We start from the raw sequence: 27178 nt of genomic DNA, 5'->3' as shown, positions 1-27178 counted from the left end.
GAAACAACAAACAAAATGGGGAAAGGAGATTTTGCAGTGGGAAAGAATTGATGTGTTTGATTAGCTAGAAAGTGAAAGATGCATGGAGGAGATAAGAATATGAGGTTATCTTAAAAGTGTCCACTTCCCACCAGTTGCACAATTCAAATTTTAGTGTTACAAAAAAAAAAAAAAAACAGAAAAATAGTGTTCACAAAAAATTATTTTTTTTGAAAAAAAAAAAAAAAAGAAGAAGAAGAAGAAGAGGAAGGGCGGGCTGCAAAAGGGAACAAATTGAAGCAGAGGAAAAAGTGTCATTGCGGCAAATGGGCGATGCTTGCATGTGCAGCTTCCTTGCGATAAAAGCGGTAGACCCCACTTGGATATTGCCAACTTTACCCTCTTGAAAGCTACCAAAATACCACTCTCCGGCCCATTAATCACCCTCCCGGCCCAATTCCACCTTCAAATTTTCCCTCGAAAATGTTCAATTTTTATTTTAAAAAAGAAAATGTCACTTTTTATCTATCTATTATCTGTATAGTGATTTTTTGCCCCTAGAGTTTTGTAAGGTTTAGGTTATTAAAAAAAAAAACATTTCACAGATAATTGAAAGACAAAAAATTCACTTCGTAAGCAAGTAAAGATTAAAGAATGAAAAGTGTTGACACTTGATAATATAATTTATGGACGGAAACCTTTTTTTTTTTCTTTTTTAAATTTTAAATACAAATGTTACATTAAATTATAAATAATTTTAATGAAGGATCGTTAAACTAGTAAATCGTATAACATGGGATGGGAAGAATTAACATATTTTGCAGTTGTAATGCTTAGCTGTAAAAATGTTGCTGGGTCAGAGTCGAAATTGTTTAAAGTAGAAGGGGTTCCCACCACAAAAAATTTAAAAAGAAAAAACATAAAATCATTTTATGATATATTCCTACTTTGTCCTGACAGTTTATGGTCCCCAACAACCCTAAAAAATGTGTTAGTTATACAATGTAATAACTTGCAACTGTTGTAAAGCGAGCCAAAGACCAAACACGCCCCCCACCTGCCTTCTATTTATATTCCCTCATTCCTCACCATTTTCTCCACAAAAACTTGTCTCCCCCCAAAATCCCACTCTCAAAGAGTAAAATTACCCTCTTCTCCCTCATGGCTCTCATTGCGGTTTCCCTGGTTGTCCTTCTTGCAATGGCCTCTAATGTCAATGGCTACGGCACCGGAGGGTGGACCAATGCTCACGCCACCTTCTACGGCGGCGGTGACGCCTCTGGCACGATGGGTATGTGGGACATTTTCAATATCTCATGTTTTCTTGGTCAGGGGTATTTTTGTCATTTTTGTGAATTTCAGTTTATTGTGTTTTTTTTTGGTTTAAATTAGACTAATGTTAAGTGGGTTTGGATTTATTTGTACAGGTGGGGCTTGTGGTTATGGGAATTTGTATAGTCAAGGGTATGGTACAAACACTGCAGCGCTGAGTACTGCGCTGTTCAACAATGGGTTGAGCTGTGGGTCTTGCTATGCAATTAGGTGTGTGGGTGACAAATCTTGCCTGCCGGGCACTATTCAGGTCACCGCCACTAACTTTTGCCCGCCGAACAACGGCCTCCCTAACAACGCCGGCGGGTGGTGCAACCCTCCCCTCCACCACTTTGACCTCTCTCAGCCCGTCTTCCAACACATTGCCCAATACAGAGCCGGCATAGTCCCCGTCGCTTACAAAAGGTATATTAATTGAGTTTGTCTCATATATGGATTAGGAATATGAGTTACCTGAATTATAGACACTAATTTTGGATTTTTTGGGGTTTTTAGGGTGCCCTGTAAGAGAAGGGGAGGAATAAGGTTTACAATCAACGGCCACGCCTTCTTCAACTTGGTACTCGTCACCAATGTGGGCGGCGCCGGCGACGTCCACTCGGTGGAGGTGAAGGGCTCAAGGACGGCGTGGCAGCCGATGTCGAGGAACTGGGGGCAAAATTGGCAAAGCAACGCCAACCTTAACGGCCAGGCTTTGTCGTTCAAGGTAACCACCAGCGACGGCCGCACCTTGGTGTCTAACAATGTTGCCCCCGCCGGCTGGTCTTTCGGTCAAACCTACTCCGGCGCCCAATTCCGTTGAAAACCGCCGCCATTAATTACCTCACAAATGACAAAACTACCACCGATTAAGCGTTTTATTATAGTAGGTGTGTCAGTAGTAGTAGTAGACTAGTAGTATTGTGACCTGTAGTATGGAGTCTAGGGTCAAAATGGGAAGGCTAAGTTTAAAACAGCCTTCTCTGCAATGGGTTTGTGGGGTGCCCTAGTTTATAAAGGGTATACCCAATTCTTGAGGCCAGTGGTTTTTTGGCCCGTTTTTATTTTTTATTTTGTTGTTTTTCCTTCTATTATAAAAATAGAAGGTGCCGTGGTGGATTCTTTTACCACCCGCTGATATTAGGTTTAGTGAGTGCTTTTACTATATAGCTGGAATCATATTTTTCTTTCTTCAAGCATATCTATGTAGCTGGAGAAAGGCTGATTTGTATGGGGTTATAAGTGTAAATTTCTTATTTTATTAGTAATGATGATGAGAAGCTTCTTATTATGTGCATATGGCCTTGAGGTAATTCTTAACTAGGTGGGGGTATTTTAGGTATTTGAATTAACAGTATAACGTTTTTTAAATTTGAAAGTGATAAGTGAAATCAATTAAAGTTAAAAATTAAAAATCTCGATGTTACTATAGCAGAGTTTGTGAAATAATCAAAGAATAAAATAAATTTTATAGTATTAAGAGTTTTGATTTGTGAATGTGCACTAAGCTTAATGGAAAGAGTGTACAAGATATAAACTTGTAACTTTTAAAGACTAAAATAAAATTCTACTCATTTATTTATCCATTTCGGCAAAAAAAAAGAAATTATTGTAGTAATGAGAAAATGGAGAGTTTTGGAGCAGAATCATTAAAGTAGGAGCATTCAAAGGCCTAGCTTGCAAGCCCAATATAGTGAACACCAGATTTAATGAATTAGTTGTGACAGCTAATTGTTGGCTTCAAAAAGGTACTGAAATATAAAGACTATAGTTATTTTTTATGCGTCTAAAAGGTTAATTGAGGTTGTTTTTAATATACCCCTATTGAAAATACCTATGCAATTCTCTCTCAACCTTAAAATTTCAATGGCCATGAAGTTATTTTTTTTCTCTAACCCCAAGGGTCTTTCATGCCCCGATAAATCATGGAAACTCAGTTAAAAGCTCTATTCACTTTAAAAGGTTGCTCCCACGTTGTGGTTAGTGAAACTCGATCCCTAATTTTTCTTTTCAAATTTCACTTATGTGACAAACTAAGTTGCTCATGCAGATAGTCATGAAGTTATTTGAAAATACAGCTCAACTAGTTTATCAATTCAAAAAAATTAATATTTTAGGATTTTTAGCTATGCAAACAACTACATGGTGTATGGTTTATCTCTTTTACTCAAACTTCACCGTAAGGACATGTGTTAGAACTTTTTACAATAATTCAAAAATAAAAATTCCACAAAAAAGATAAACAGTTAATCTAAGGCGTAGTGCTGAAAAACATTTTTCTTTAAACCGATTCCCTTCTTTTGAGCATATATATAGATGCATCAATTTTTCAAGCAAATGCAATGGATCATAACAACATATTCGAGCATTTAAATATATCAAATTAAATCTCCCACTTAGGAGAATCTGAATCAATGTAAACATGACGCAAATCGAGAGTAGATCCCACTGAAAATTTTCCATCAACGTGGAGGGGCGTTTGGGTTGCGGTTCAATCCTTATGATGGTGTTGGAGTTTTACTTCACAGAAGTATGATGGGTGAGACCAAGCAGGAAGATATTTAGAGACAACAAGTGTACGTACCAAGTTGCTTTTGCAATTGTTTGAACTAACGGACATTGCGCCACCTTCTTTGTACTCATAATTGAGTGTGGGAAAGGCAATCATGGCATTGGCATTCGGGTGTTTGGTATATATATATGGCAAAAGTATAAATTTGATTTGAATGATTCACTGTATGCGTTGAAGCTTGTCATCTCAACACCATGCATTATTTCTTTGATACAAATAACTTTTACTACAAATGTAAAATCATATTACTGGAAAAGTTCATGGTTTCTTCACAAGAAACTGGCAATTATTTATATTAGGACTCTGCATAATAGAGTCATACTATAAGTCTCAGTCCTAGTTTACTTATGATTCTCAGTCCTAATTTACTTATGATTCTCTTGTATATATACTCTTGTATTCCTACAGTTATATTTTGTGAACTCTAATACAAACATAATTGTTCTCATCTGGTATCAGTCGCTAGGGTTTCGTTCTTGTTCCCATGGCTACGAATGACGGCTCTGCCTCTGAGCGGACCGTTTCAGATGTTGCTGTGAGTTCTGCGGCGCCGGCTCCCGCGTCGTCGCTCTCTTCTGCTCATCACTACATTAGCATCAAACTCAACCACCGCAATTTTTTGTTTTGGCGTACTCAGGTTCTCCCGTTTCTACGTGGCCATGATCTCATTGATCTTGTTGATGGATCGTGTCCTTGCCCGGAGGAGTTCCTCCCTGCCGTGTCTGCTGCTACCTCGTCCGCTGCTGCTGCCCGCGTTCGGAATCCGGCGTTTGTTGCGTGGTCTCGCCGTGATCAAGGGTTGCTGTCTCTCCTGGTTTCTTCGCTGTCCGAGGAGGTGCTCTCCATCGCCGTCGGCTGTCGGACATCGAAGGAGTTGTGGGATGCCATTGAGCAGTCCCTCGCTTCCGCCTCTCAATCCCGCCAACTTCACTTGCTTAGCCAACTCCATGGTCTCCGGCAAGGAGATTCGTCGACGGCAGAGTATCTCGGGCGAGCTCGGCTTATTGTTGAAGATTTAGCTCTCGCCGGCCGGAAGGTAACGCTGGAAGAACAGAACCTGTACGTGTTCCGCGGCCTTCGACCGGAGTTCAAGGGTGTCACCTCTTCGCTGGCGGTTCGAGGACATCCGGTGACGCTCCTTGAGCTTGCTGACTTGCTGGGCGCGCAAGACTTCATCGCCAGTGATGATTACGCATTGCCTGGAGGTGCTGCACCGGCGGCTTTCGCTGCTCAGGGAGGTCGCCAGTCGCGTGGTCGTGGAGGAGGCCGTTCGGCTGGCGGAGCACCGTTCGGTCGTGCTGGTTCTAGTTCTGCTCGCGGTCGCGGAGGTTCTGCATGGCGCGGCGGCGGCGGTTCTGGTAGGCAGTCACGTGGCGGTGGGAGAGGCCGTGGCAGAGGCTCTTCCATCCAGTGTCAAATTTGCGGTTCATTTGGTCACTCGGCTTTGTCTTGTTACAAGTTGCCTTATGTTGTTTCTCCGCAAGCGAATTTTATTCATCAGGGTGATTCGGCGAATAACGTGACTGCTCATACCTGGTTGCCTGACACTGGTGCAACACATCATGCCACACATGATATAGCTGCCCTCTCTACTTCTGAAGAATATGGTGGTAACGACACTTTACGTGTTGGTGACGGTACGCCTTTACTTATTAGTAACGTGGGTCATGCTTCTATTTCTACGCCTTCTAGGTCTCTTAAGTTGTCTCATATTTTACATGTTCCCCGTCTTTCTGCCTCTTTATTACCCGTTCAGCGCTTTGCGTCGGATAATCAGGTGTTTTTTGAGTTTCACCCTTCCTTTTTTGTTGTGAAGGATATTCGGACCAAGGAAATTCTTTTGCGGGGCAATAGTTCCGGTGGGCTCTATACCTTGCCGGTTCCTTCTGGTTCACCTTCCGCGTTTATTTCTGCTCGTGCTTCGGCGTCTACGTGGCATGATCGTTTGGGTCATCCGCATCAGCGTGTTTTACATCGAGTCTTGGAGTCTTGTTCTGTTAGTGAGTCGAATAAAACTTCTCATACTGTGTGTTCTGCGTGTCAAATGGGTAAATCTGCACGTTTCCCATTGCCACGTGTTGTCTCTGTTAGTTCGAATGTGCTAGATTTAGTTTATACGGACATTTGGGGCCCTGCTCCTGTACTCTCTTCTGAGGGTTATCGTTATTTTGTTTTATTTGTGGATGACTTTTCTCGTTATACTTGGTATTTTCCTATGAAATTAAAGTCAGATATATATTCTGTTTTTGAGCGTTTTCGATGTTTAGTTGAACGTGCCTTCAATCGTAAAATCAAAGCTGTTCAATCTGATTTAGGGGCTGAGTATAAAAAGTTACATTCTGTTTTTGTTCAGCTTGGTATTAGTCACAGGCAATCTTGTGCGTACACACACGAACAGAATGGTCGTGTGGAACGGAAGCACAGGCATGTGGTTGAAACCGGGCTAGCACTTATGGCTCGTGCCTCTGTGCCGTCTCGGTTCTGGCATTTTTCTTTTGAGGCTGCTGTTTTCCTTATTAACAAAATGCCCTCGCATACTCTCCATAACTCTAGTCCTCATGTCTTAGTGCACAGATCTCAGCCATCACATTCCTTTCTTCGTGTCTTTGGCTGTCTGTGCTATCCGCACTTACGGCCATATAATCGTCATAAACTGTCTTACAGGTCTTCTCCATGTGTCTTTCTGGGCTATCCTGATTCGTTTCGGGGTTATAGGTGCATGGACCTGCGTACTAATAAAGTTTTTGTGTGCCGTCATGTGCGGTTTGATGAAGCTGTGTTTCCTTTTGGTGCTAAGTCTGTTTTGCAGGCTCTATCAGAATCTATTGCACGACCTTGGGCTGAATATGTTTTTCATCCTGTGGCTGATCCATCTGTGGTAGCTCCCTCGCCTCCTGCTGATGTGGCTCAGAAGAGGCCTCGTGGTCGGCCACGTGGTCGTACTGTGCGTCCCACGGAGAGGTCTCACTCCATGGCCACTAGGAGTCGGTCTGTGGCTCCGGTTGCGGGTTTGACTGTGCAAGTTTCCTCTGTTGATCCTACTTGTTATACTCAGGCAGTCAAACACTCTGAATGGAGGGAGGCAATGGATCAGGAGTTCAATGCCTTGTTGCAGAATCAGACATGGTGCTTGGTTCCTCCCACTGCGTCTATGAATATTATTGGCTGCAAGTGGGTGTTTCGCACGAAAAGGAAGGCTGATGGATCTGTTGAGCGCTACAAGGCCAGGCTCGTGGCTAAAGGGTTTAATCAGGTCCCGGGTCAAGATTTCTTTGACACTTTCAGCCCGGTGGTTAAACCTACTACAGTCAGGTTGTTGCTCTCTCTTGCTCTTTCTTCTGGTTGGCTAGTCAGGCAATTGGATGTGCATAATGCATTCCTTAATGGTAATCTTACAGAAACTGTTTACATGCGTCAGCCTCCGGGGTATGTTGATTCTCAGCACCCTGATCATGTTTGCTTGTTGAAACGCTCCCTGTATGGTTTGAAGCAGGCTCCCCGGGCTTGGTTCACTCGTTTGCACACTTTTCTATTATCTGCTGGTTTTAATGCCTCTAAAACTGATGTTTCGTTATTTTATTATTCTCGTGGATCGGCTACTGTTTACCTGCTTGTTTATGTGGATGATATTCTTGTTATGAGCAATGAGCATGGTGCATTGGAGGCTTTGCTCTCCAAGCTCTCTAGTACTTTCAAGATTAGAGATCTTGGTGAGCCTGGGTTTTTCCTTGCGATTGAAACAGTCAAGTGTGCAGATGGAGTGTTGCTTTCTCAGCGTAGGTATATGACTGACATACTTAAACGAGCTGGTATGACAGACTGCAAACCTGTGTCTACACCTACTACGACTTCAAAGACAATATCTACCTGTACAGATCCATATGATGATCCCACGCAATACCGGAGCATTGCAGGTGCACTACAGTACCTAACTATCACGAGACCAAATTTATCCTTTGCAGTTAATCTGCTTTGTCAGCACATGCATGCTCCAACCACTGCACACTGGGAACAACTGAAACGTGTGTTAAGGTATGTTAAAGGTACTATGTCTTTGGGTCTGCGATTGAGAAAGTCAAGTTCAGGTGAGCTTCATGCATTCTCGGATTCTGACTGGGCTGGTTGTCCTACGGATAGAAAGTCTACTAGTGGGCATGCTGTGTTTCTTGGAACCAATCTAGTGTCCTGGGTATGCAAGAAACAAAGGACTGTTGCTCGATCTTCTACTGAAGCAGAGTACAAGGCTCTTGCAGATGTATGTGCTGAAGTTCTGTGGATCCTCTCTTTGCTGCGAGAAATAGGAATTTCACCTCTTCCAGTGCCCAAACTTTGGTGTGACAATCTTGGAGCTACTTATATGTGTGCTAATCCTATTTTTCATGCTCGCACAAAGCATGTCGAAATTGATTATCACTTTGTGAGAGACAGAGTGGCTGTAGGAGACATTCAGGTGCACTTTATTTCTACTAAAGATCAGCTAGCTGATATTTTCACCAAGTCACTCGCAGGTCCCCGGTTCTGCTTCTTACGTGACAAGCTACAGGTTACTTCCGTACCATCCGCTTGAGGGGGAGTATTAGGACTCTACATAATAGAGTCATACTATAAGTCTTAGTCCTAGTTTACTTATGATTCTCAGTCCTAATTTACTTATGATTCTCTTGTATATATACTCTTGTATTCCTACAGTTATATTTTGTGAACTCTAATACAAACATAATTGTTCTCATCATTTATTTTTTTTTTTTTTGGAATTTTGTATAATTTAGAATTGTAGTTTAATTGTTGACTTTGGAGAATTCAGGTGTGTGAAATTCCGGTCTCACGTATTCAAATGTGTGCATAGAATTTCATGCTTCAATTCAGTTGAATGTGTAAAACAAGATTGATTACACCAAGTTTTAAAATGTTGAAAATATATACAAAAAATTTATCACGCTGCATTGAATGTAAAGGTAGATGAGTATCAATGTTTGACTAGAAGTAACATTTACACATGAATTGAACAAACATAGGTTATATTGTTAAGAGTTTTTATTCAAGATGTTTTAAAATTGACATGCCATAATAAATATTTTAAAAAATAAATTGTCACATATAAATCTTAAACAAAAATAGAATTTACTCTTTAAAATTTCTAAGTTTGTAGGAAGAAAAATTATAGAATTTTGGACAAAATTTGTGAGGGTTGCTAGTGGGCTTTAAATTGAATTGGCAGCAGCAACAACGTCGCATGCAATCCCGTGCCCTAAAGCCTGACAATGACTAGTCAAACTTCCTCTTAAATATGTGCCCTTTACTTTTCTCGATACAATACATTTTCTTCTTCTTCTTTATTTATTTTTAATTTTTTTTTATAACAATCATATTCTCCTACAAATTCATCAAATATTATTCAAAATATAATTTCCGTAAAATTAATGTATCTATAAAATGCCGTATTATGATTTTAAAAAGAAAATAATTAAATTGAGAAGAAGGTAAATGGACAAATTATACTTTAAATTAGAACTCACCTTACATTGTAGGGTTTAAAATGTTACCAGGGAAGCTAGGTCATGGTATAACAATTGATGGTGGATGGCTGAGAGGGCGGTGTGGGCAATTGTGGAAATGCACGGAAAATGGCACCTCAATTTTATAACATTAATTTCTGCAATTGCATTGCTACAAGACCAGACCTATGTTTCTACTCCTTTTGTTCAGCAATTTCAATATGCTAACTGTCCTGTTCCCCATTTGTTGAATGTTGTTTTCTTGTCTCCAAGGTGAGTGGAAACATAACTGAGATCTTGGTTATAGTTTCTGATTAAACAAGAGTTACGTTGTTGCTAGACTAGAAAATAAAATGAGAACGTGATTTGCAAGTGACGAATGGCAATGTAAGGCAGTGAGGGTGTGACACATGTCATTACTTTCATCTTATTCTAGTCATTAACATATTGTTGTCGGAATTAGAATTACAATCTTACGCATTATATACATAGTAACTTATAAATATTCAATTTACATAATTTCAATCAAATGATAATTTAACTTAGATGGTAAGACATTGGTTCTCTTTAAATGTTAGGGGTTTTAATTGAAATTTTTTATTTTTAACATTGTGTTTTTTTATTAATATTAATAATGATATGATTGATTTATAATGTATTTTCTATTAAACTATTTTATTTAGTTAATTATATTTCACATTTTGTTTTAAATGGTATTTTAATCACATTTTGATGTATTTTAAATTTTCATCCCTATGCAACAATATTGATGGCTCAGCTCTAAGTATTTTTTTGTTTGTTTGTTTGTTTTTTTTTTATTTATTTTAAATCTCTTTGGTTTCAATCTTTCACCCCCATTGGCGAAGATTTCTAGATCTGTCCTTGTTCAATTCTATAAAATAATAAACCAATGGTTATGATTTGAATCGTCTTGAACGTTTTTTTTTTGTTAAATTGTATTTTCGTTTTTTTTAAACATAATTCAAATTCAATTTTTTTAAAATCCATGTTTGGAACTGGAGTCGATTCTAATTTTCGATTTTAATAAACTAAAATTTGGATATGTTGGGTTTCATTTTTGAACCGTATCCGGTTTGTTTCTACGATTTCAATTTTGGTTCAGTTCGAATTCAACCGTGATCATTTTACTAGCATTAGTTTATAATTATAATTATAATGATTATAAATGGTGTCTGATCTTTTTCATATTTATTCTGATTCCACATATAAACAATAATTTATTTTAAAACAAGACCACAAGATCTTTGACAAAATTGTCATTTTCAAAGTAACGAGAGTATGAGAGAACTAATATGAATACATAAAAAAAATTAAGGGAAAAAAATGCTATAATTATATAATTCAAGGAAAAAATTGTTATTTTCCCAAAGATAATATGATTTACTGTATAGTTTAAAAATGGAATCTCGTATAAACAAGTCAAGTATTTGCTGTACAACCGACAAAGAAAACAGTAAATCCTCTATGAAGTAACTTTGGACTTCGCAAACGTGATTTCCCGCCGCAAATCTCGCTCCCCTTCCGACCTGTCATAGTCACAGAATTTTCTAGAAAAATGGTTTTTTTTTTTTTTTTTGAAAACCTAGCCTATTCCAATAACAAAAAATACACGGAGTATATAATACTACTCTTTATTGTTATAAAATTTACAAATATTTATATTGTGAATTACTCATATAAACTAGAATATATATTTTCTTTGACTTGGAAGAAAAACGTAGTAAATGAATTAAGGTTGTTGTCGTTTTCCACTTTTCCTTGGGGGATTGCAACAAATTTTATTGAGAATCTTAAAAAGATATTGTGTTTGTCTTTATGGTTTGCTACAAAAAGAACCGTGTACTGCCATACAGTTGTCAAATGAAAAGACTATGGTCTGAAGGCCCACTAAGATTGGAGGGCCTGGGCCTCAGTACTCTTGTCATCTAGAATTCTAGACTAGACTAGATTTAAATCTGGATAATTGAGCAAAATGGCCCAACACTTTTGCTGGCCCATTAAGCCCTGCAATGTATCAGCAACGTTTTTCCTGTTTACTTTACTGTAATGTATTACTCCGTATTTGTTTCCCCAGGTTGTTGGGTTCGAGTCTGTCACTGTACATTCATGAAAACTGGTATCCAGTGGCATCAGAAGCTGGGAATCCACTCCAAAGCTGCTAAGAAATCCATCGGAAAAATGGTTCCCACTATTTTCAAAAACTTCTTCTAAACTCTTGTCTGTAACTTCAAAACTAGGGAATTCTGTTGTTTCTGGAGACAGGTATTGGAAGCAACTAACCACATTTTCTTCGGCCGATTGGAACTGCAGGAAGAACTCAACTTCTTAATGAATATACGCAGCATGTATTGGACTCAAGATAAGGTGATGGAAACTTACCTGAAAATAATGTTGCATGTGTTCATAGTCCAGAAGTGGATTAGTCCTATCTTCTCCACTGGGTCTTGTCACCTCCACTTCTTTATCAAAGCAAAAAAGATTTGTATAGCTCTCGGATGAACACTCTGGAAGCCTGGAGACAATACATCTGTGATAGCTAAATGGTAGAATGTATCAAAGAAACTAAAGAAGGTAAAGCATAGGATGCAAGGCTCTGGCATTGTGCCTAGCTTAGTAATGGAAGATGTATAGAGCCAAACGATAAACGTAGTTCCTCACCCTTGGGTTAAATTTAGGTCGTTGTCGAAGTTGATGTTTGGATTAATACCATTTTGTGTCCATGAAGAAGGCTGGAGCACTTGACTTGTAACCATACCAATTGGTAAATCTGTCACATGTTGCAACTGCAAACAAGACTAGTTAAAATATTTTCCAGTCCTGATAGATTCTAGCTTAGTCCCCATCTTATTTTGTGTCATCTTGATTGTGTTCTGGATCATTTTTGCCAAAATTCAATTTAGTGTTGAACTTTTGATACTGAGAAACTGAACTTTTGAGAATTAAAATCAGAGATTAAGAAACTACATAAAGTTAATACAGAGTACTTGAGAAAAAAACTCAACATAGTTTCTATGAATTATCTTAAAAATTACAAATATGTTAAAAATAACATTCTAAGTTTTCTGGTGTTGACTCTAGGAAAGCGAAAACAACCAAATAAAATGGGATAGAGCGATGACTGATTGATTTAGTGTAAATATCAAGAGAACAATAACCCACAAATCATGTCTCTTTACCTCATCACTGCATTGCCTTTTCAGTTGTTGAGCAAGAAGACCATTCTGTTAATTTGCAGTTAATGATTATGTTTGTTTTAGAAAAACAAAAGAAAACCTTAAATCTAATTCTAGGATGCCATGTTTAAACCAGAAATATTATAGTGTAATTCTGAACTATTTTTAAATTATTGAAGTGGATAAATAGAGAGTACCTTATGTCTCTGAATGTCTTGGAGTGAGTTGATTAATGATTCCTCCATTTTCCCAAGTTGATCAGTATTACTGATCTTGTCTATGTTCATCCAATGGCTACAGATTCAGATGTATCAGGTAAAGATATTTCAGACATCACCAAAAAGTTGTAAACTTATATGGCAATAAAGCTATATAGCAAAGTTGATTAGCTCATACCTGATGAGAACTTAAAATTTACAAGGAATAGATGCTAAAGTTACCTGAGTCTGTTTTGGGTGTCAGAAAGTCGAGTTCTCAACGAATCAGCCAGAGATGTCAAATCCTGTATGAAGAACATCAGAAAATGTGTAGGTCAGAAAGTGACATTAGTGTAAATTGGAGCAAATATAATGTTTCACAATAAGGTTTTGATAATTTACTAGAGTGCATACCTCATCTGAAAGATCCCTGTAAATAGAATTAAGGCAAGCAACTTTTAGCACTAGAAACAAACTACTCCATCACACTTCCTTGCTTAAAGAAAAAACAGTATCAAAAGAAATGACATGTACCCTGGATAAAAAAGTTCCCCAATGTCTACATGGTGATCAAACTTTTTGCAAGCTTTCTTCACCACCTATAGTATATGAAAGAGATATGTATCAGCAGCCGAGTTCTAAATTAGAATAAAAGTGGGGAAGAAGGTTGGCTAACTTCAAGGCACTCCAGTTTCCTGCAACAATCAAGCAAAGAGTTTAATTCTTGTACCACTGGGATTTTAGCATTCTAAAACAAGCACAAATGTAAAAAGTTTTTAAAAGCAGAAGGTGTATATACTATACTTTTTTGCCCTTTCTTCTGGCTTCAGTTGTGCAAACTTCTCAATCACATCTTCAATGGAACTGCATGAAGGGAAAACTGGTTTTGGGATTATAATAACACCAAAGAAAGCTATTTTATGAATGTAGCAATCACAGATAAAGAAGAAGCCCGATTCCTTCAATTCTGTAAACCCAAATATTGATCAATAGTGCATGTTACTTTTCTTGGACTTTTATATTCCAATTTCACTAATGGTGTCCAATGCTTTTTGTCTAGTATCCAAACATAATTATGAATTTTAATGAGCTCTGCATCAGTTTTCACAAGTACAACTCACAAATCGGATAGAACTCCTTCACTTAAATGAAGGCACAATCTTCATTACAAGAAAAAAACAATTATAGCATAACCATCGAATTTTCTTTATCTCTCAAAATTCAATACAGGTTAAGAAAATGAAATTATAGGCTCAAGTGAATTAAGTATAAATGCATACCTATTTTCTGTAATGAATACAGTAGGTTTACCACCAGGTGAAAATGTGACAAGAAACACTTCAACATCACACAAGACAGACAATTCTCTAGCTTTCTTCATCAGACCCTTCTTTCGTCTCGAGTAGGCTATCCTGCGGTTGGCACTAGTCAGTCTCTTTAACGGTAACCGGTTCCGCCCCATTCTGCATTTCCATTGCCACAAACATTGGTTTATTTTGTCAAAAGATTATAATTTAACAAAACATACTAGTAGTAAAAAATTAGGAAGATGCTAGATCACCTTTCCCTTTTTACAAACACTTGACGCTTTCCTGCTCTTTTAAATTGAAAAACACAGGCATTTACAAGCCGTAAGCTTGTTGAACTTTTAACGGGATTGATATATGTTGAGGACACCTAAAACATAAGAAAAAAAGAGAGAAGAATTTTAAAACAAAAGTGAGAAGAATTCTCACAGAATTGTTTTGCCCAAATTATCATTCTTACCAGCTCTGTTGAACAAAGAACTGATGTCCTCTGCAAAGCTCTACCTCGCAAGCTCCTAAAGCATAAGTTCTTCTAATACGAAGATAAAATGTTTGAGACCACCTAAGAACAACGAAAGTAGACAACCAATAATGAATGGTTCGGTGTTTGTGTTACTAAAAATGAACTGAAGAACTTAAGTATAATCTCAGTTTCCAATTCTTCAATCAAATTTGTGAACTTCTTCCATTTTAAAGAAGACTACATATCGAAAGGGGCCTTTGATTTTACAGAAGACTATATTGAATACAAAATGAAGCTAGCCACAGAACAATGAATTTCAGTAATATTATTTAAAAAAAAAAAAAAAAAAACTGTGTTCACGAAGAACCAAATGAAAGTAATACAGAAATAATGAGATGGCGGTCCGACGAGCGGCATGTGGAGATAGAATTAGGTATCTATATCGTACCGATGAGGATGACGACAGAATAGTCGTTCCTAAGGCGGCCGAATTGACTTCCAGGACGGCTTTTTCTCCGTTAATTCGATTCGACAAAATTGTGAGGAATTTGGAGAAGGAAATGGAATCTGAATAACGGAAGCGGCGGCGGCGGGGAACCGTAATGTGAGGTTGAGAAGAGATACCGGCGGGGTTTGTACGCCGGCAGAATCGGGGGAAATTCCGGTACCGTTAGATAGAATAATGTTGAATTTCTTCATAACTAATACTTTCTTCTCTTGGCGCCAAACTCGGCGCACATGTACGGCTTTGAAGCTGACCCGAGTGAACCCCATACCCTTTCAAGTTTCAATAGCGTGAACCAAACTAGCCATATGTGAAAATATTTTCATACTTTTTAGAAATATTTTTTAAAAAAAAAAAATTAGTTTTTTTGTGTGTGTATTTTTCTAATTTGAAAGTAGAGTTTGAAGGAAGAAAATTAGAGTATTAAAAGTTAAAGGAGTTACGTAAATGTAAGACAAATATTTTATTACTTAGTTGGTGCCTTCACGATGAAAATATAATTCTAAAACTTTCTATTCTTTAAAAAAATTCATTTCTTTATATTTTCAACAATAAAATATTTTATTCAATGGATTACAGAATACACCCAATATATTAGATTGATATTCAACTAATAATTATTTCATTCTATTCAAATACTTTTATGATAAATTATTTGTACCACAAAATAGTCTTAAAATGTCATTTTATGTCATTTTTCCAACAATAGTTACAATAGTTTGTGTAGTGATATTATTAAGTATTTTGTTACTTGTTGGTTGTTGCCCCCATTTCTTTTTGAGGATTACTTATATTGCTGCTATTCCGTTGCTTCTTAGTTTAAAATGGCTTAAACAAGCACTCAAGGGAGGTGGAAGAAACTCAGGGACCCCTGGTCTTCATCTTAGTCAAAGATTCTGTCCTCCATGTCTCACACTTGTATGTGTTGTTTCCATCCATGGCATCTTTGGTAAAAACTCCTATGTTTGTATGGAGTGGTCTTCTAACTAGGTAATGAATGTCATGGTTTTTCCAATTAAAAAATATATATATATTGAATTCAGCTTTTTATGAGTGGAAAGAATATTGTAAAGAGGAATTTACATTTCCAGACTACAAAAAGGTTTTTCTTTGGCCAGTTACGTTGAACAATCAATCTCTCTTATTTCTATATATATCTATCACCTATTATAAATGGATAACATATGTTATGTACCAAACACTCTGGCAATATAATACATATAATCTATTAAGGTTGATGCAACGCATACTATAAACATGAACAAGATCGAAGCTGGTAATTCCAGATGAGAGATAATGCTTTTATGTTCTCTCTTGGAAGTTGAGCGAGCGAGACAGGGCTGCTGGGTTTGCTTGCAGAACCAGAGAATGGTTTCTATCTCTATCTCTCTCACCATCCTTTGAGTTAAACGCCTTGAACAGACTTCCTCCTCCTGGTGTAGACCAGATTGCCTGATCCTCCATTTTAAGTCTCCTTGGGGAAGTTGGAGTTGATGGATCAGGGGAGGCCGGTGCAGAGATCCACCGCCCGCTCCAGGGGGCCAACACGCCGTACAGCGCCACAGGAGGGGAAATGGGAGGAGGAGCAGAATTCCAGGCGTTTGGAATAATAGATTCATTACTAACTGCTCTGTCCGTGCCAAACGTGAGGACAGTTCCGTTTGGTTTCAAGGAAGCGAACTGGGCGGCGTGAAGGGCGTCCGAAACCATTATGTGACGGAAATTGGAGGCGGAAGCCTTGTTCTTGCGGCGGCCGGAGCCCACCGGCACGTTCCTCATGGATCCGCCGGCGGTCCAGTATCTCTGACAGTTCTTGCAGAAGTGACGGGGCTGGTTGACGTTGTAGTTGTTGTAGTAACAGAACTTGGTGTCCTTGCTGTTACACCGGGGACATGGCAGTATTTTATCGGGCTTTTTAAGGTTCTTCTGATCCTGCGAATCACTTGTCTCGCTTTCATCGTCCTTCTTCACATCTTTTCCCGCTGCACATTGTGTTTCTTTGTCTGGATTCTGTGCCGCCTTGTCGTCATCGCTCGTACGCGACGAGGTTTCTGCTCCGACAGAATCTTCGCCACTCACATTTCTGCATTCATCGTCCTGATGTTTACTCTCTGAAACTTCTCCTCCGGATGTGTTCTGATCATTCCAAAACACATTTAATCATCATCTTAAACTATTCATTCGCATTTGGGTTTGAAGCCAAAATGAAGATCGATTATATCCAGATTTTCAATTTATACCAAAGACACGTACAAAATCAACACTTACATATAAACGATGAAATCACTGCCAATACGATCGCACAATTACGCTCATAAACATGATCACTAATTACTCAGATTAGTAGAAACTAGAAACAACATTAAGGAAAAGGCAAACACTCATTAATTGTAATTATGATTCATCATTCTTATAAAATGTAACAATGATGCTACTGGACCATAAGTAAAATAATGAATTACCATCTGAATATAAATGTTAGAAAAATAAACACAATTAATTTGTGCACTATTCTCAATTGTGCTTTAAGTTGAATACCATTTTTATAGACTGTCTCTAATTTGGACACTTAATAAAATATTCATAATTCGTGTTCAAACTCGAATATTCACAAAAGTTATGTTAATATTTAACTGTCTTTTAAACAAATAACATGCTTTCAAAAAAAAAAAAAACAAATACGGAGTAACATAATAACCTTTTCTTTTACTTTCAGTATAACTAGTTTTTCACGGACTTCAACAACTTTAACCAAAATTTTATTTCTCGAAATTAACCTGTAATTGAATTTTAGACCCAAAAAAAAAGAAGTAAAAATTTGAACAAAACCGGTAGAGAGTAAAAATTTAAAAAAAGGAACTTTCTGAACAGAGTACACTTTGCCCAATTTGGCGTCATCCTGAATTTCAGAAAATGGCATGTCTGACACACTGGAATACAAAGTATCTTTTGTTTTTGTTTTTGTTTGTTTTAAGGTTGGAAAATAGAAAGATAGAATACCTTGTAGTCACGCGAAGTTGTGGTGATCGAGGAGCGGCTGCGCTTGGCAGGTTGATCAGCCGCAATAGAACAGGGGAGGAGGGTGTCATCGCGAAGCAGACAAATCGTCTTTCCAAACAGCTTGATCGCCGGATCTTTAACTTCCGTCGACATTCCGGCAACCCGGTTGCCTTTTTCTGCCCTGTTTCACTTCTTCTCACAACACAAAGGAAATTGTCTGATCTTTTCTTTTTCTTTGTTTTTTTTAATATTTGAAAAATGACAGATAAAAAAAAAAAATTAGAGGGGGATGGCGATTTGATTCGTGTGTGAATCCTTCGGGGGGGAGCTGTAGATTTTTGGTTTGAAGCGTGAAGACTAAGAAGGGGAGAAGGAAGGGGTGTGTTTGGGTGAACACGTCAGCAGGGGAATGAAATTGCAGCCACAAATTTCTTTGTGGCAATGAGATCTTTCTTTGGGTTTGGGGCAGTTTTTTGATTCCCCCAACTCCACCAACAACTTGCTAAAGTGTTGTGCCTATTTTCCAGTTTACTTTTTGTCCATGTCAGCATCCCCCATTTTTTTCACTATCCACATTATCTTCAACTATAAATACTTTATAGTAGTATTAGATTACAATTAATTTCCAACAAATTAACATGTTCCTGATTATCTGGCCCACAAGTTTCGACCTATTAAATCATCTTCAATTACATGATTCAGATTATATCATAACATTATATTATATTTTATATATAAACAAAATTTTAAAAAAATAAAATTAGCCAAATGAAAATGACAAACAACTCTTCCTCACTTTCTAAGCACTTTTTTTTTTTCCAAAGACTTTGTGGTCTAGTGGCACCTGGTGTCTCAGTTAACACTTTCATATGGATGATGGGAGTGGGTTTAAGCCTCAGAGTAGTTACGAACGGATACTACATTGTAATAGAGTCAGTAATACTCAAAAAAAAATTTGTTAATTTTTTTTAAAATATTATTTACTCTATTAAGACATAGTATCTGTCTCTCTTCCACATGAGGGTGTAAACCGGGTGCCACTAGACCACAAGGTCTTTGGCAACTCTAACCCATTGTTAACAACTAATTACTCCCCTTTTTTTTAAATTACTTTTTCTCAAATTAATGACTATACAATATAACAATAATGGAAAATTGTCATTTTGGTATCTCAATTGTTTCCATACTATCAATGTAGTTTTAGTTTTCAATTGCAACTAATTTGATCCTTGAATTATTTAAAAAAAATTCAATTAAACCCTTTCGAGGATCAAATTAACGAAATTTTAAAAATGGGTAAATCACAAATTTGGTCTCTCAGAGGGTTTAATTGACAAAATGTTAAAAAATTTGAGGATCAAATTAATTGAAATTGAAAGCTATGGACTACACACTATTGCAAAAATCAACCTGGCGCCTCTAGGCTGATGCGAATTACTCCCTAGGCGGCCGAGTTGGCGACGAACTCGGCCGATGCTTAATTAACTAATTTGAAACACCCATAAAAATAGTATCAAAATTTTAATGCTTTCGTGTAAATAAAAAAGGTAAAAATTTGTGTGGGACCGTCTTATGGTTCTTTGTTCATACAATAGGTCGGGTCAAGATAAAATATAATACTTATACTAGAAAATGTAATACTGATTCAGAATAAAGTGTGTTATATTTTAATTTAAAAGTACTACACTTTCTTGTATAAGTAACAAACATTTTATTCAACCTACTAATAGTACATTTTTTTCGTAAATAAAATATATAGAAAATATAATTTTTAGACCCTCAATTATAATATATGTATCAATTTTGGTCTTTGACTATTAAACTTTTCAAATTAGGTGCATGACTATTCAATTTGTATTACCTTTGGTCCTGACGTTAAATTTTTGACAATATTTCCGACCAAGTCATCGATGACCGGTTAGTTTATTTAATTTTTATTTTAAAATTATTTTAATAATTTAAATTAAAAACTGAAAAATAAAAGATTAAAAAAAAAAACGTTGATTACCCCCCACCCTCCTCCTTCATCTTTGGCACCAGTGACTTAGGCGAAAATATTGTCGAAAAATTTAATAGCAGAACCAAATGTAATACAAATTGAATAATCATACACCTAATTTGAAAATGTTAATAGTCAAGGACCAAAATTGATACATGTATTATAATCTATGAACTAAAAATGATATTTTCTCTAAAATATATATACTAATATACTATATGGAAAAACTCAATTACGTTACAAATACTCAAAATTATTTTTCTCTTATGTTAAAAGACTTCTGTTTGGTTCGCTAAAAAATATTTGAAGGAAATGGAATTCAAATTCCATGAAAAACAAATTATCAGGAAAATAGATTCCATTGTTTGGTTGGTGGAAAATAAATTACAGAGAATATGAATTCCATTGTTTGGTTGGATTTGGAATGATAAGGAATTATGAATATAAAGACCAATATGCCCTTAACAATTAATAGTGATAATAAATTATATTATTTTGGTGAGGGTAAAGTTATCCAATTGCTCAATACTTTCTTCCCAAACTCTTTGGAAAACAAAATACCAACTCCTAGCAAAGAATTTATTTTCCTCCACTTTTGGGAACTCAAGTTCTAATGAAAAACATTTTCCATCCAACCAAACATGAAAAATCACATTTTCTTTCACTTCATGAACAATCTTGAAAAAGATTTTCCATTCAATCAAACACGTCATTAGAGCCACAATATAAAACGTTGGATTGTAAACAACTCAAATTTTTTTTTCTGAATAATGAGAAATTTTACACACAAACAACTCAACATTTTAAAATTCGTGCACGTGGGTCTGGGTCCACGTGGGCACAATTCCTGCGACTGTAGGCATTGCCATCTCAGCACTCACATCCAAGTGTGGACCCCAAGGGAAAAAAATAAAAGAAAAAAAGAAGAGCCTCCCCTGTTCTCATGCTCTAAAAACACAGAACATCCATGTCGTTAACCTACCAGCCGGTGATATCCTGCCACATCTCTTATTGCCATTACATTAAAATTTAATTTAATTTCCATGTATATATCTAATACAAATAAAAAGAAAATTGAACACAAGGATTAAAAGAATGTGTTAATAAGTTCATAGTATAAAATAATAAATATGAATAAAATATCATTAAATATATAGAAGGACAGAATGTCAATGGGATAAATACGATCGAATATCAAGAATGAAAACACATAGCGTAAACCTTAAGAATTTTCGATTCACTTTTTACTTGGTCATAAAATTGAGGTATATATACCTAACGGTGGATCACATGAGTTAAGGAGGGGACCAAATGTTGGAGTTGGTAGCATAATGCTAAAAGGGGGAAGCTAAGAATAGTAGTGCATTCAGGATTCGTGGACTTGTATTAAAGAGAGAAAAAAAAAGGTTGAAATGAGGCCTAGAAGAAGAAAATGAATTAATAATTTAGAAATTATGGTGAGGAAGGAGAATGGCACGTGAAGTGACATTTTCAAGGCGAAAGTGCTCAATGTGAGGTTTGCCATATTATGTCACCATCAATGGCTTTTTATCATAAACCATGATTACACTCTCGCGAAATACAATTTAATTAGTTAATTAACTAAAAATAAATTTATAAATTTTATTTTGTTAATAACAATAGATATAGATGTTTGTAATTTACATCATCTACTAAACTCCAAAACAGAAACAATGAAAGTTTTTCTTTAAAATTTGAAGTTCAAACTTATAAACTATTACCATAATTCTTGTACAGTGTACGTTTTAATTAAAACTGTGTTATTTAAGGTTGGTAAAGAAAATAGAGCGTATGTATGACAACATGCATGTTGGCAAGTTGGCAACAACAGCCAACATGATCTTTGCACGTGGAATTTCTAGTCACTATGGTCTTTGCATAGTGGGGAAATCCCACTCATTTCATTCATTCATATGTTTAATGAATTGGAAACCTAGCTGGGTGAAAGTCACTGAAAACCCTAAACTTGCAGTAGTACAATGCAACCAATAGAGATAGAACATATATGGAGTTGTTATCCAATCGATAGACTAATCTAAAATATTAATAGTTTTGTTTTATTGGCAGTTACACGGCAACATATAAACACTTTTGAGAATTTATAAACTCTTAATACACATCTTTTTTACTGAAATGGATCATATATAAAAATTGAAGTGTATACGCTTTTCGCACATATAGAATTGAACCTAGAAGTTAGGTGGGAGAAGCTACGAAAACTATAATTACCTCATCTGCAGACAAAGGTAAATGGCAGGCAATTTCACACCTTCCACCTCTGCATTTTCTTACCTTATCTCCTTAAAATGCTGTCACAACATTGCATCTAGACGGTAAAAACTTTCCAAACTTCATTATTTCTACTGCCTTGGATCAGTGCCTCAACTCATTCCTGTCCTCCTCTTTTTTCTTAAAAATCTTCTCAACTTGACAAAATAGATTAGGTTGTCTATACCTGACCGACATAAACAAAAAAATTAATAGGCAATAACTCCTATATGAAGTAAAACTTAAAATTTTATGGTTACCAAATCAACTGTTCGCTGCTTGATCAACTCAGTTGAGGATTCTCATCACATTGAATATATGCAAAGATGAAAGTGGTAATTAGTGTGTCACATTGAGTCTCATTAATTAAGTAGTAATTAAAGAAGAATTAATCCCTTGGTGATTTAAGGTAGCTAGCTAGGGTGCAGTAGATTATTGATGTTGTGTATGTGTTGTGTGTTGAAAATGAAAAAAGAAAAGGGGGGGAAAAGCAGAAAGAGAGGGGATGTGAGCATCTACGCCGGATAGGATATTGTGGTGGAAAATCTAGAAAAAATATTTCCCAGGTTTAAAAGCATCCATCCAGCTGAGTTCTCCACAAAGATGGAAAGGCATATGAATAATGGAATTAAGTGGAGGAAGTGGATCTGAGGTGTCTGCCACTTGAAATGGAAAAATACATACTACCTTTAATTTGATCACCATTACTTTTTTCCTTTATACTGTCTTTTGATTCAAACTAGGTTGCTTATGTGAGGTGGTATCAGTATGCATGCCAATTCCAAATAATGTATTCTCAAGATTCCGGTCACCGTAATAACACCAATAATTTAAGGCGTGTGTAAACTCACACTTTTCTTAAAATTGTTTCACTTTATTGAAGCGTTGATTTCTCAAGATACAATAATGCATTACCAAACTATATATTTGAGCACCTAAATATACCATTTTTTAGTAAACTTGAACATAGAAAGAAAACTTCAAATTTTATACAAGTGTTCGTGAAATTTTAGAGAGTAGAGTAGTTCAGTGGAGATGAAAAATTATGAATTTTTAGCACCTCAAAACATTCCGTCCAACACAAGGTATTTATAGGATAGTGGAATTTATTAGCACACATGGCATTCAAAATTGATTTTAAAAATCTAACTGTAGTATAACTCCCAAAACTAGTAAAAAGATAACCTCTATGCTACACAATTCAAACTTCTTTAATTAAAAATTGAATCGTATATACTGCAAAGTGCAAACTTATGTGTTTTTCCAATGTGAAAGAGGCTACTAAAAGCCTTCCCAAACTCCATTTTAATTTCCAATGAGTACATTTTGAAAATCAATTTTTCAATCACATATTACTCATTTTAAGCCTTTAATATAGGAATAAGGGTCAAATAGGCAATCAAAATGCCCAAGATAATACAATTTGGCCATTGAACCTAAAAAACCTACAATTGAATTCCTAAACTAACTAATTTCATCCAATCCCTCCAATTTGTAAGTCTCTGACAGGTAACCCTAAATTAATTTTAAAAAAATTCAATAATTATAAAATTAAAAAAAAAAAAAAAAGATTGTCTCCAACCATAGAGACATAGAAAGTAACTTAATTCGTCTCCATGGCTGGAGATGGTTCTTTTTTTTTTTTAAATTAAATATTTTAAATTTAGGGGTACCTTTTAGAAACCTACAAATTGGAGGAATTGAATGAAATTGGTTATTTCAGAGTTTCAATCGTAGATTTTTTAGGTTTAGTGACCTAATTGCATTATTGTGTGCAGTTCGATGGCCTCTTTGACCCTTATTCATTTTAATATATCAAATTCATCATCTCAATGTGGAGAATCCGAATCAACCCAAATGAGAAGTGAACTCTACTCAAATTAAAACTTCAAAATGATTATTTAAAATATTAATTTGTGTTAAATTTTTCCAACTTATAGCTTTTCTTTGCGGAATCTCTAATCTCACTCTTCACAAATATTCATTTATCACTCATCAAAACCTACCTTCTCTTCAACAAAAAATTTTCATATTTTCAGGTTAAAAAGTATTCTCTAAATATATAGCTAGTATTATTAATCGGAATAGCGATTAAAAAGGAAAAGCAGGTTTGGCATAAAAATGGTTGGAATAGGAATTGATCCATAATAATGTTGAGAAAGTTGGGCTAGGGAACATAAGAACATTGATCGAATTGCACCACCACCTTCCTAGCATTTCAGCCAAACTTGATTCATTTTTTCCATATATGCTAAAGAAGAACTAACATAAATATTATAATTTGAAAATTGCTTAATATTATTTCTATTGGGATTATGATATTTGGTTAGCTTAATGTTCTAATATCATTAACCTATTATTGGATAAATTAGTAAGGTGGAGCATAGGTCTTACATATTAGTTGCAATCCACTTGAAAAGAGGACAAGTCAACAACTAGGGACACATGTTACCTAGGCAAGTAGATAAAATGCATAGAGGTAGATACTAGACACAAAAATTAAGCACACGAAAGTCGCACCTAGTCGTGCTACTCCATCCCTTTTATTTATTTACTAGTTTTATACGCGCATTGCGCGAATGAGTTAATGTCCAATGTTTATATTTAAATAAATATTTGAAAGTATATATCAATGCAAGATTATATAGGAGAAGTTTATACATGGGTAATTGAATGTCGAATTTTTTTTATTTAAATATTTAACTCAAAGTATATGAATCCAAGATAATATAGAAAATTCATTATAATTATTACTAAAATAAATGTTTGCAACCTTGTAAAATCAATAGTCTAAATATTTGATCTAAAAATGATAGTCTAAATAAATACTACTTTTCATTTGAATTTTTCTAAGTGTTCTTGATACAGTATAATACGGAAGAGAATATTCGTATTAATATATGGTAGAATATAAGAAAGAATACTCTTGGTGTGACCGAGCTCCGTGACAGTGGGTCAGCGGCTCCCGGTCTCTTTAGCTGCTGTTCAAGAGGAAAAAGCCAAAAGTCACTTCTCTACATTAAATGCGCCTTTTATAGCGGATATGGCCAGGCCTACTCCGGTCGGGCTGCATGCAGGACACGTGGCGGACATGCANTGATACAGTATAATACGGAAGAGAATATTCGTATTAATATATGGTAGAATATAAGAAAGAATACTCTTGGTGTGACCGAGCTCCGTGACAGTGGGTCAGCGGCTCCCGGTCTCTTTAGCTGCTGTTCAAGAGGAAAAAGCCAAAAGTCACTTCTCTACATTAAATGCGCCTTTTATAGCGGATATGGCCAGGCCTACTCCGGTCGGGCTGCATGCAGGACACGTGGCGGACATGCACCGGTCACGCTATCGGTCCACTGCGCTTACGATAGGTGGATATGAGACCCCCACTTCGAATCCCGCCCGGGTTGCCGCGGCGGCCCGGAGTGTAGTGTACAAGGCTCGGCAGACCGGGAATAGAATCTAAGGGCCTGGCTGAGGCCTTATTCAGAGGGAGATGTCGGGATACGGAGACCGGATTTTAGCCCTATCATCTAGCCCCCCAGCCCGGTCTTTTACGATCGCTGAGGAAAAAGTCCGGGCTGTAAGATCGGATCCGGGTTGCACTATCCATGGTTGATCAACAGAACGGGACAAGGAAAACGTCGTCGGCGGGTGTCGTCAGCCCTAGTGTCCACGTGTCACGTTCGCACGAACCTCGGAACTTGTGCCTAGGCTAGGTCTACGGCGTGGGGAGCCGAACCGTCAGCCCCTTCTTTCTCCCTCTATAAAAGCGTGGTGCGTACGGTGTTTTCGGCTTTCACGAACGAGACAAACTCAGAGCCTCCCGAGCTACCTAAACTTCCCGATCTTAGCGTTGTCGACCTCAGCACGTTTTCGAATTTTCTTTGACAGGTAACTCCCTTTGCTTATACTCGTGGATACATTCGTTTTACGATTTCGGGTGATCTCGAGTCCCGGGCTGACCTTAGTAAGACACCTCCTTGTCCTTGCTAGGTACAGCCATGAGCGGATCGGATAGTCAAAACCTATCCCACCACAGCTACGGCGACTCGGTCGAAGTCGGATCGTTCACGGTCTCGACTTATGACTCTGACCTCAACGCCATAGACACTTACTCAGAACCCGAGGGCTCAGTCCGGGCTCATAACCAACCGAGGGCTGAGAATGACGAAGCAGACTCTCGGCCCGTTATGGAGCCTCTTTCCATGGAAGCAGGGCCCTCAGGTCGAGGGAAGCCTGCCCCTACGGCCTATGGTAGGGACTGGTTCGCCGGTCTACCAGTCGATTCTACCCCTCCAGTGGCCGCCAGCAGGATCCGATTAGACAGCAGCAGCCTACGGCGACACTCCAGTCTTCTCACTCGCGGGGAAATCGAAGAAGTCTCGGCCCTGTTAACCGGGACTGTTAACTATGAGACCAAACGGTCGTTAGGGAGCATCGTCGACCGAACGAACGGGGACTGGCTCGGGATGCACTTGGATTCCATCAAGGCCCCGTTGACCTTCCCGTTCCACCCCTTTTTGCTGGGTTTCATGAAATACTATGGTGTTTTGCCCGGGCAGATTGCCCCTAATGCCCACCGTACTCTCGCATGCTTCCCACAAATATGTAACCGCCACGGTCTCCCAGCGACTCTAGAGCTTTTCCGGTACCTCTTCTCGGTCCGGCCTCTATCTATCAAGCACGGGGGTGGCGTCCTATGCATACAGTCTCGTGAGCACTTCTGCAAAATTTTACATTTGCCCGAAAACAATAGAGGCTGGAAAAACCGGATCCTGTCAGTCCAATACCCGTGGCCGCTTCCTGTTGACCGGGAGTGGCCAGAGTTCGCGACGGAGCACAAACGACCTAGGAGAAGCCGGGCTCT

At 37.3% G+C, this 27178-nt stretch overlaps 3 protein-coding genes across 10 annotated transcripts; 1 reads left to right on the top strand and 2 right to left on the bottom strand.

Annotated features, from left to right (window-relative positions):
- Window positions 1–1075: 1075 nt before the first annotated feature.
- On the top strand, window positions 1076–2587 carry LOC115998052 (expansin-A1). Its single transcript, XM_031237514.1, has 3 exons — window positions 1076–1270; window positions 1407–1716; window positions 1807–2587. Exons 1-3 carry the CDS (start codon window positions 1141–1143, stop codon window positions 2111–2113), a joined length of 747 nt encoding a protein of 248 aa, XP_031093374.1. The 5' UTR covers window positions 1076–1140; the 3' UTR covers window positions 2114–2587.
- An 8549-nt stretch (window positions 2588–11136) lies between these two features.
- Window positions 11137–15246, bottom strand: LOC115997533 (agamous-like MADS-box protein AGL30). 8 transcript variants are annotated; one of them, XM_031237108.1, is made up of 14 exons: window positions 14967–15246; window positions 14516–14617; window positions 14310–14425; window positions 14029–14211; window positions 13553–13612; window positions 13425–13443; window positions 13283–13347; window positions 13163–13178; window positions 12992–13053; window positions 12749–12845; window positions 12555–12599; window positions 12037–12161; window positions 11758–11914; window positions 11137–11682 (listed from the first exon to the last, which is right to left on the bottom strand). In XM_031237108.1, exons 4-14 carry the CDS (start codon window positions 14208–14210, stop codon window positions 11317–11319), a joined length of 1194 nt encoding a protein of 397 aa, XP_031092968.1. In that variant the 5' UTR covers window position 14211; window positions 14310–14425; window positions 14516–14617; window positions 14967–15246; the 3' UTR covers window positions 11137–11316. The 8 variants fall into 8 exon arrangements, with proteins under 8 accessions (XP_031092968.1, XP_031092983.1, XP_031092990.1 ...); XM_031237123.1 differs by having other exon boundaries at window positions 11758–11905; XM_031237130.1 differs by having other exon boundaries at window positions 11758–11890.
- An 842-nt stretch (window positions 15247–16088) lies between these two features.
- LOC116020247 (cyclic dof factor 1-like) lies at window positions 16089–18338 on the bottom strand. The gene is made up of 2 exons (XM_031260731.1): window positions 18024–18338; window positions 16089–17159 (listed from the first exon to the last, which is right to left on the bottom strand). Exons 1-2 carry the CDS (start codon window positions 18174–18176, stop codon window positions 16326–16328), a joined length of 987 nt encoding a protein of 328 aa, XP_031116591.1. The 5' UTR covers window positions 18177–18338; the 3' UTR covers window positions 16089–16325.
- Between the last annotated feature and the right edge of the window lie 8840 nt (window positions 18339–27178).

This window comes from Ipomoea triloba, chromosome 1 (genome assembly GCF_003576645.1).
Source record: "Ipomoea triloba cultivar NCNSP0323 chromosome 1, ASM357664v1".
In the NCBI taxonomy this organism is placed as follows: domain Eukaryota; kingdom Viridiplantae; phylum Streptophyta; class Magnoliopsida; order Solanales; family Convolvulaceae; genus Ipomoea; species Ipomoea triloba.
This window is presented reverse-complemented; position numbering and strand designations above follow the sequence as displayed.